At 33.3% G+C, this 11232-nt stretch overlaps 1 protein-coding gene across 1 annotated transcript; it reads left to right on the top strand.

Moving 5' to 3' along the window:
- LOC123523309 (uncharacterized) lies at positions 1-7780 on the top strand. Its single transcript, XM_045300995.2, has 3 exons — positions 1-273; positions 6080-6225; positions 6650-7780. Exons 2-3 carry the CDS (start codon positions 6217-6219, stop codon positions 7244-7246), a joined length of 606 nt encoding a protein of 201 aa, XP_045156930.2. The 5' UTR covers positions 1-273; positions 6080-6216; the 3' UTR covers positions 7247-7780.
- The last annotated feature ends 3452 nt before the right edge of the window (positions 7781-11232 follow it).

Raw genomic sequence — 11232 nt, 5'->3', positions numbered from 1 at the left:
GTCACTAAGAGAGAGCGTCTTTATACTGTTTTCAAATTGCCTGTTCATTATTTGCGAGATGCGGTTAATCGACCGCAATCGATAAAACGAGGCTGTCAATAGTCATTAGGAATCTCGTCTTTTCCGCAGTGATCTCATGTCTTTCTGCTGCTTTACAGGCTCTAAGCATTAATACATCAACTATATTTAAGGCGATTTCTGGTAAACGTGTTGAAAGGCAAATACTGAATTGATTTGTTGGTGCGATTTTTCAGTTTGGAAAATAGACGTAAAGTAAGTACATTTTATCTCGTTTCCTAGTAAACGCTCGTTTTTTTTCAAGGAATGATTATTATTGTTTAACTGATGAAGCGACAGATGTGTATATGAATGGTATACTTATTAGGAACTTTGTAATGAAGTTAATAGGTTAAACTCTTATTGTGTTGAGGAAAACAATTAAATCTGCAATAAATTTTTCATAAATATTCAATTCGTCTTGTGCTGTATTAAAACCCTCTCCTTTTACCGTGGAATGTGGGTATTTAAGATCGAAAACAAGGTAACGATAACATATCTACATGTATATAATTCCAATGGGTAAGATTATATCTCAATATCAAAATACTAGTATACAGAATGTCAATAAAAATTATATCATGGTTAATTGAATGAAATATATATTAAACATTTCATTAACATTTCAAACTCTTTTTCTAATATGACTAGAAATTTTCAAAGGACAACAACAGGGATTGCAAATTATATGATTGATATTTAATGAAACTTAAACTGATTCCATCAGAAGACAGTTTACCATCAACAAAAATTCATCCTGTCACAAGTGTATTGTGATATATTGGCAAAACAAATGCAGCTTTCTGTCCCAACGCACAGCTATAACAACAGTCTTTCTTGAAAAAGATTATCGACGGTGTCGATCGAAATTCCCGAAAAATAAAAAGGTGGCTTTTAGGAGGGGGAAAAACTAATTTTTAGTGTTTCCCGCCTTTTCCAAAACAAACAAAAAAATAACCAAATAATGATTTTTTTCAAATCAATTTCTAAAAAGTAAACAACACAGAACATTCTTACATGCAATGCTGATTGTATTTGTATGTGCTACATGCTTGACTATTGAAAAGACCCTTGTAATTTAAGAAAATGTTGAAATTCACTATTCGGCTTTTTTCCAATCAGCGAATTCACTCGGCATTTTCTATCTATCTCATTATTTGGTATTTTATTTCTTGATGTTTCACCCCTTTTCCATTGGCTAATTGACCCCAGATTTGGAGGGAATGTGCTGAACATTATTTGGCAAAGAAAAAAGGGCCATTTTCGTTATTCGGGATTTTCGATCGACACCTTCGTTATGCCTTTACGGTACTAAGTTTATAGGAAATATAACTAATTGCTCCATACGGTATTTAATATCAACATACGAGGAAATGTATCTCCGAATGGAATTAGTATTATTGTAACTCGTGCTAAGTGATCATGTTAATATGACTTTAAATGGCAGCATGTTGTTTTAAAACAATACAAATTTAAACCACCTTCAAGAGGTACTGATACAAAATTTATAGGTAGTAAATGGTATACAATCAAGTAGGTCATATCTATGGTTTTTTCGCTTTATATCTGTATTTACATCTTTCACTGAAGTCCATGGACTTAAATTCTATACAGTAGTTTCGCAGTTATTGTCCATATATTAACATGTTTGAAACTATTAACTTTAAGTTTTGGAGATGATGTAGATGTTGTTTGTTATTTATCCTGGCTAGATATTTTGAAGATAAATATTCAGTGTGAGCTTGAAATTTAAAAAAAAAAACAACTAAAAACCCCCAAATTACTGCGCAGGCACTTCCAATTCGCATTTTTACTAAGGCAAGGGTATTTGCTCTAAAAATACTGATACGAAATTGCTTGCTATTGAACTTTATCTAGAATACTGAATTCATTTTTATGAAGATTCAGTTAAGTAAATAGCACCAAAGCGTTAATACTAACTAATTAAAATCGAATTTGCTTATATAGAGATCATTAAAGGTTGGATTTAGTCTGTCAGTCCGTTGTGGTCTCTGATGTAGTCAAAATTGTTGAAGTTGACAGAGACAGCGGTTGTCGTTGAATCTTCATACAGTTTACAAAAGCATAATCATGTTAAATCATGTTCGACAGTGTTATAGTGTCGGCTAGGTAATGTGTTATTTGTATTTTAACAATTTCAAACTGAGACTGATACCTGTATTATTGCCCTATACTAAAGTTAATATTCTTGAAAAAGATATTCACCTGGAAGCTAGTGTAGATATCGTCGTGTAATGACAAGTAGCCTGGGAAGCCGTTGATAATATTCGTGCTTTGTCAGAAGAAATCATACCTAATATCTATGCATTAAAGATCTCACTTAATTTGCGCTAATTAGCATTAATTGGCATTCATCGAGTTTCTAGTGGTAGAAAAAAAGAAGAAATTGTCAGACTGGATTCCCAGGCTAGATGACAAGGCGTAATTACGCACTACTGTGTAACCATCATCTAGTTAAGCTTGATTAATCCTTGGACATTTTTCCATTACATTTAAGTAGTAGGACAAGAAGCCGCATTTCTATTTATCGACATATCTCAATATATCAAGAATACGTGACTCGAAGCAAAACGACACTGTTTGTTGTCATTTCTTATGCCGTTAGACCAAGAACCATTAACTTAACATACTGTTGAATTCACTCTTGTTTTTGAGAAATAGAACAATACACCGCCTCCTTGTTTTCAACGTGTGACAATATTTGAAGACTAGATAACATAAAACAAAGTGACCTTTATGACGGCAATATGTTTTAGAAGATCACTTCACGCTTCCATAGATTATCCCTGAATTCTTCATTGAAAAGTGTCCGCTCACTTTAGCCAATAGGGAGAGCATATATCTACGGTCCGTGGGGCCGTAAATTCGATCCCGAGTAAAGCGTATGTTCTCCATGGCATTCAATAAAAGGCATTGTGTCTGAAAGCCGTTCATCCTCCACCTCCAATTCAAGTTGGGAAGTTGGCAGTTACTTGCGGGGAATGGGTTGATACTGGTATAGAATTCAGGGAAACGGGTTAGGTTAACTACCCACCATAACATAAGTACAATACGGTTAAAAACGCTACCCCAAAGATATGTGACAAAATACTTATACAAGACAAATATGAGAGAAAATTTCAATATTACCACTTACGGTGTTGCAGAAAAAGGCAACCAGCGATCACCATTAATGAGAGAATCTAATTATCTGTGGAGTAGCTAGACAGATAAATGAATAAGAAGAAAACATAAAATACTATACTTTAACGTTGTCATCTGCAAATTATACATTTAATTCTTTTGTGAATTCCAGCTTGCCATTTGCAACAAATCTTAAGCCGATTTACCGAGGCACTATCTATTTTCTGTCGTCATTAAGTCAGTAAGAATTCAATGTCTCTAATCAGAAGGTCTTGTTGTGTTAAAATAAAATGTATTGCAGTCGAGTGCTATGCGTGTTTTTCTTATTCTCTGAAAACAACAAAACCTCACAAAATCTAACATGAACATGTAAATCCTATACTTGTCGTAAATGAAAATGATCTGGCAGGACTTGTTAATAATAGTACCAATGTACGTCAGTTGAAAATCGTCTTTTGTTATTTATAACCATTTTATCCAAGTAATTAAATAGGTACTTGTAGCTTAGGCATATACAAAGGCTGTACCTATGGTATCGTGCTACACGGTATGATCTGTTGGTGGAATTGTAGTTGAGTGATCTTCAAGATTCTTCACTTTCAAACGTTGTTGTTTCAGTCTTTCACAAGTGATATATATGATGTGCACATCGAGGGACATGAGCGAAAACGGTCTAAGCGCTTCTTTATTTACTTTTGCTGTCACCCCTCAAATTAGAACTGGGACTTTCGCTGTGATTTTAATAAATACTTTAATCGTATGTGTTGATCACACATTATTTACAGAGTAAAACACTTGAAAACATGAAATCAATGATTTTATCATAGCCGCCTGGAGCAGCGTATAGATGCATGTGTAATTGAAAGACATATAGATGAAATATATGCACTAAGTATTTATGTATTCAGAAAACGGTTGCCTTGAAATATTGGATGTCTCCAACATGTCAAATTGTAGATGGATACATCTCGCTTTAAAATAGTCCAAATCCGTGACTCTAGTTACCTCCCCTGACGGTCTGTCCACGTAATATCAGACTGAAATGGAACGAAAGTGATAATTACGTCACGAGCTGGACTAATATCAGACTGAAATGATACAATCGTGGTAATTAAGTCACGGGTTGGACTATCATTAAAGCAGATTTCGCGGTCTAACTGGAGTTTGCTTGCTGAATGTAATTTTAAGTGGGCGAAAATGTGTCTGGAGGTCTAATGAGGATGCCATTTATACTGCATAGTATCTTATTCAAAAATTATTTCTTGCACTTTTTGCATTTATACAAATAAACATGATTCATTTGTTTTACAAAAATAGATTCTAAGAATACAGTTAATCCTTGTAATGTTGTTTATAAATATTGTATAATATTGTACATTAGTATCGAAGCCGAATTCACTGGTAAGTGAATAAAATTTCGCCGCCACGATTTAAGTTTGTGGAATCGCGGTATGTTTATTAACATAAGGTACTCGAAATATCTAGCTAATATTACTTTTTTGCAGTTGGATTTATGTGAAATATAAAGGATAATAGTTGCATATGGAACATTGTTTTACAATACGAATCTAAGAATGATATTAATTCTAGTGATGTTTGTTCTATTTCAAGCCGTACTGAACATTAGAATCGAAACCAGTCTCATTAGTAAGGAAATAAAATTCGTCGCTGTGATTCAAGTATTTCTATTTACATAAGACATACACGCGTACACTTGCACATATACCTCTGGATACCGTATAATTATCATATTTGTACATTTATGTGATGTCAACTTATTATGTATTCTAATGAAATGGAAATATGCCAGAAAAAATATTTTGTATTATTTTAACAACTCAAAAATTCTTAAGACAAAACATGTTATTTGATCTGATTTGATATTCTAGCTGGTAATTTTGCTTGAGGAAATTTGTGAGAAAGAATTAAGAGAAATTCATCAGGATCCCACTCATAGAATGTTAAAAATTTGTATATAACGTTCATCTTGGTCACCATGGAAACAGTTTTGATAGCTGTTATCCTGCTCTTCATGTAAAAATATCTTTAACTATATTGTCAAACAATTTTTCAAATATGAAAACACAAAGCATCTTAATTCACTTATAATTTATGATTTTGTCTTTTTCTCATATTTTTGAGTCACAAAAATGCTTAAATGCACTACAACCCATTAAATTGCCAAACTGTTTTAGTAATCTTTGGATAGATATTCATAAAGTAGGTCACCCTCTGCATGCTATTATGGCGTCCCTAAAGGCTGTATATTCTGCAAATACGAGTACTTACTGATTGTAATATTGATATGATGCCAGTAGCGATAAAACCACTCGCAGAAATATAATGGTAGATGAAATCTACTTGTCGTCATCGTACCGTATTGATCTTATATATTTAATGGACTAAATGTTCCGGATATTGTTGTCAGTACTGTGTGGCTAGCATAAGGTGTGTAAATCTTCAGATAGAATAACATTAATTTTATAAGGTTATATTTCTTATAAAAGGTAACACGTTTCTCGCCAATACAATTGGGGTAATTTTACTCAATTAAGTACATGTTTTTTATCCCTAATTTGCACTAAGGAGGAATGTTTAGTATGCATATCTGTAATAATGCGCAGATATTAGCTATAGCAATATCTAATTACAAGTGAGAAAGTTAATGTTAGGTTAAACCATAAGAGAAATGTATGAGAAAGGTTTCCTAAAACGTAAAGAAATATAATCCCAACTACCCAGTGTATCAGACAAATTTTAATGCATACCCTCAATTTTTATATATTGAAACGAATTGTTAAATTGTGAACAATAATACCAGTGTTTGATAGGTAAACCAACAATAAGAATGATATTTATTATATTTTACTTTAAACAGAGTTTTGTTGCAATAACACTGGAATAGACAGATACAGACGGAAGTGTTGAGAATAAAGTGGTGACTAGTGGAATAGTTTTGGAAACAAGGGTGCCAGTTTGTTACAAACAGCAGTACCGTATACAGCACACAGAATCATGTCGAAGGTAAAAATTAAATGCTCCTTTTACTGTCTATTTGTCCGTATCAAATTAATAATGTGTGATATATAATACATGTCGCAAATCCCACCTTTGCCAGTAACTTTATTGGAAATATTAGTAGATATAAATGGCTTGTTACTGCTTATTGGGAATTCATATAGATTGTATTACTACAGTGGAGTATATTAAACAGCTAAATTAAGATAATTATATGTACACAGAGGTCGTATAAGATTTCATTTCGGATTCTTATAAAACATGTTTGTCTTTAATCATCTGCATAATTAGCCTATTTGCAAGAAAATTGTCTTCATTAGAACTAAAAATGATAGAATTACTGCGGAATAATACAACTTATTTTGTGATGAGTCTAAAGATCAATATAATTAGTTGTTTGTCATGAAAAAATATACCTTTATCGTTGCAGTATCGTATGATGGAAGCCGTCCGAAACATGCATTTCCGTATCCAGGCAACCGACAATGAAACCTACGTGGCAATAGTGGACTCGCGTGAAACAGATTATGATAACAGTGGTGCTCTTTATTATGTGGTGGTCGTCGTTCTCATTTACGGCCTGTCTATTATTATGATGATTGCATCACATATTAGAAGGAACAAGCAGGACGGACAACTTAGATCATATCTGAAAGAAATGGCAATACTGAGAAAGAAAAACAGACGTGAACAACTATTGGAGAAAATGACGGATCTTGCATCCAAATCTGGACTTTTTCCAAACCAGAAAACCCAGGAAACAGAGTTTCGTGAGAATAAAAAAGACGATTTAGCATTGTATAGCCGCCTGCCAACAGAAGCCGACGATGAATCACCCGACTTGTTATTATCAAAAACAAGCACAAGTGACTACGAGGACCCTGTCTTTAATCCAGAGACGACGAAATTGGAATGCCCGAGAACACCAAAGATCCCACCGTCCAAACTGCTAACACCTAAACTCGTACGTTCGGACGGGAAATCTTATATCCAGATTCAGGTGATTAACGAAAATACGGTTCTCTGAATTCTGACAGACTCTCGTGTGAAAGCATATACAATTCATATCATTTACTATTATGATCAGTGTCTAGTATATGAAGGAGGTGCTAATAAAGATATATTTAAAATACCGTGTGACAGATTCCTTCTTAGATATTATAAGTAACATGAATATATTTATAATAAGTTACTGGTGAAGACTATGTATTTTCTAATTGTTACATAACTGGGTGACTTCACTCAAAACATTAATCGGTTACACCCTTTATTGATGTTTAGTATTGTATTAGAGTTTCATTTTTTCGAGGAAATCAGAAACACATCTACACAATAGCATCGATATATGCAAATTGTAATTCTTTTACAGACTTAAAAGAGACTTAAAATAGATTTAGATTATCAACAATAACTTTTTTTTGTAAAATGGAAAGTTGATCTTAACTAATGAAATACATTACAAAGCTTTATCCAAACAATATTAAGATATTTATCACCAAATGAAATGTGTGATAGACTGATAATTGCCCTCGTACATGTATATATCTACAGATATAATAGATAGAAGTAGTATTGATCATAACAAAATTAAGAACCTGCATTATAGTTTTCTTGTTTTTAGACTTGACAAAAGTATGTTATAGAATATAACTAAAAGAACTAACATCAGATGTGAAATGCAATGATTAACCACTAATTACACTATATTTGCTCACTAAGTAACACGCACGCGAAAGGTCTTGTATTTAGGTCAGTTAAAATATGTTTACCGTAAGATTCTGTAAAATATCAGCTAAAAGCGTAATACACATGTACATTACTCGATTAAAAATCCAAACTAAATGTGCTATACATGTATATACAAGGAATCAGTTCTTCTTTTAAGAAATATTGAAGCAGGTTTTGGCAGACAACCGTACAAGACTATAATTTGTAAAGTTAATTTAGAGTTATCTTCCTCTATTTAGGCTTTTAAAATTTTCAATATGTTTAATTATGTAAATAGTTTTCACGCAAATCTTCATACTATATACAATAGAGAGTACAGCCGATTAAAACATGCAACTCATTTTTCAAATGATTATTGTAAAAAGGGCAAACCCTTTGATCAATATGTATTCTTCAATAGCGTACGGTTTCTATTCTGATTGGAGCAGTACCAATTCTAAAATTTGCAGTGCTTGAGTAAGTATCATTTTAGTATACTATAGTTCTTTACCAAGTATACCTATTTAAACATTTTGAATGTACCCAGTTGATTCCCTCCATTTCCAATGGGTTCTATGGAATTATTTACTTTTTTTCCAAGATGTGATATAATATGAGGTTATTGTTATTTAACAGTGTTGAGTACAATACTGAATTCTATTAGACTCGTACACAGCAGTAATAATCCATATTTGGACGAGGCGAAGCCGAGTTGAATTCAGTATTGTACTCAACACTGTTAAATGACCTCTTGATTTCACACCATAATAAATAATGACAAAGGACGAAAAACTACTATTTACATAATCAATTTAGTTGACAATTTAAAAATTTCCTATATATCCTATGTGTATTTATGTGATATAACAAAACTGTATAATACAATTAATTATCGCAACACTTATCTATGTGATATAACAAAGCTGTATAATACAATTAATTATCGCAACACTTATTTATGTGATATAACAAAACTGTATAATACAATTAATTATCGCAACACTTATTTATATGATATAACAAAACTGTATAATTTTTAACTTCGAAAACAAATTATCGCAACACTAATTCATAAGTCTGTGTAAGTATTTTATGTAAAACAATATTTGAACAGATCGTGTATATCTAACATTCGTAGAAAAAGTTAACAAGTGTCCTTGATATTATTTTCTCAACTATTTAAAGAGAACAATGATATCACAGACAGAGAAAATAGAAACACTAAAACATCTGAGTAAGTGTCGGAGACTGGTCTCCATATTAGCATGTTAAGTTAAGTGTAAAGTTAAACGTGCAGTTAGTGAAAGACGCTTGTGGCATAAATGTGTTCGAAAAGTCAGATCTGTATTGGCTATTTGATATTGGTGGTAAATTTTGCAATTCATAATCTTCAAGTTTTGCAATAACGTCATCAAATCCATCCTCGGGGTCAAAGTCATACTGGTTACCTGGACTAAACATTGTAGAGGTATGCGGTGTCAAGACACTTCACTTATTGTGGCAGTTGTTGCTGTGAACGGCTAAGTTTGCTCCACCACAGGCTTGTTTGACAGAACTAGTATTTTCGACATTTGTTTCTGTTTTTTTAATGAGACGTCTGAATAACTGTTTACTGACTAAATGTTCTTGTGACCTGTTAGCTGTATGATATCAGAACTTTCGATTTCTGCTTCTCGAAGACGCTTTACTGTCGTTTTCCTGCCAGAGTGATTGGTAAGTTTTGTTGTTAGCCCAGCATTTGTACACATGATTTTCATGATCTCGCCAAGAGAATGTTCGCCAAGGGGGGAGTTTTTGTACCAAGCGTGTTGTTTCATCTGGTTATCATTCAGAATACCAAGATAAAATGGTGATTCAGGATCAAGCATAGCTGTTGGTCTCTTGTGAGTTAAATGAATCAGTAGGTTTACAGGGCATCTGTCTGGTGTTTCTGGAGTGGCGTATATTCTAAGTATGAATGCTCTTTCTTGGCTTGGATCTTTCCTAGTTTTCGTATCTTTTTCCCGGTACTCTAAATACTGTAGCCCATCAGTGTCGGTTTGCACTGAGATATCACCCCATTTCATGTCTCTATGTTCCTTACGTCCTCTCATTCGATAGAAATTATTCCTCCACCAGACCGCATTCTGCAAACTGCGCGCATTATGCATTCCTAGCTGGCCAGTGCTCCAAAGAACCTGACATATACAAAACAGGGCAACGCATTAAGTTTCATTCCTGCTCATTAAAAGTTTGTTAAATAGTGTATTTATGCTATGATGTGATTTATAAGAAAATGGATTAAAACACAGCATAACCGAGAATGACGAAGTTGTTTCCCTTCTTAATTAACTGGAAGCCATTTACACATTCATAAACGTGGTCAGAAATACTGTTCGTATTTACTTATTGTATTATTGAAATAGAACGTTTGTTTAATTTTTTATAAAGAATACGTTGGATTTAAAATACCAATCTCTTCTTCTTCCTCTGTCAACGCTTGCGCTCGGTTTGGTTTCCTTCCGTAGCCTTCGTGTTTTAGTTGTTTGCGTTTAGCTGTCAAAACAACTCTACTGCCTTTAAATTCGTGTCCTTTAAGGAGACTGACATCATAGTCTTTCTCTGTGAGGTACCTATCAAAGCTGTTTCGCATTGCTTTGATACTGTCGGGCTCAAACTCTCATCCGTTTTGTTTCCTGATCTTTACAAAAAATGTTCTCAGTATTTGATTCAATTCCGCTGGTGGTATTTCCTCCATTTTTCGTTTTTCACTCGGTAAATATTCCTTAATCCATCGGTAAAATGTATTGATATCGTTTTCTGTCTTTCTTTTTGTATTTTTTGCGCATTTTCAGCTAAAAACTACTGTATTTCGTCATTTGTCAATATTTTTGCTAAGCAGTTGCAGACGAAACACTTTTTAAAAGGAAAGTAACTACGAATGACTCGAAAGGGTACGGAATCGGACGAGTTGTCCCGTCCCGTCTCGTCCAATATGGAAAAAATATGGATTTTCGGGACTCGAGTTCAATACGAAAAAATACGGTTTTCTTGGATTGTAGGCTTCTGATGTTGCTATTATATTCTATGCATATTAAATCATACAGTACAATACTGGCTTCTATTGTATCGTCACGTGATGTAAACCAAAGTTTTCAATGTGTGAAATAACAAGTCATATTAAGCTTTGCGATCATACAAAAAACCTTGAAAATAACAATATTATCAGATATATCAGCACAATCTTATTCAAGGTCCTGTAAAATTCTGCCATTTCAGATTTTACACCCAAAACCATTTTAGTCATACAATACATAAGCATACTGT

The sequence above is a fragment of the Mercenaria mercenaria genome, chromosome 3, assembly GCF_021730395.1.
Source record: "Mercenaria mercenaria strain notata chromosome 3, MADL_Memer_1, whole genome shotgun sequence".
Classification (NCBI taxonomy): domain Eukaryota; kingdom Metazoa; phylum Mollusca; class Bivalvia; order Venerida; family Veneridae; genus Mercenaria; species Mercenaria mercenaria.
The sequence above is the reverse complement of the archived record's forward strand: the minus strand, read 5'-3'. Positions and strand labels throughout refer to the sequence as shown.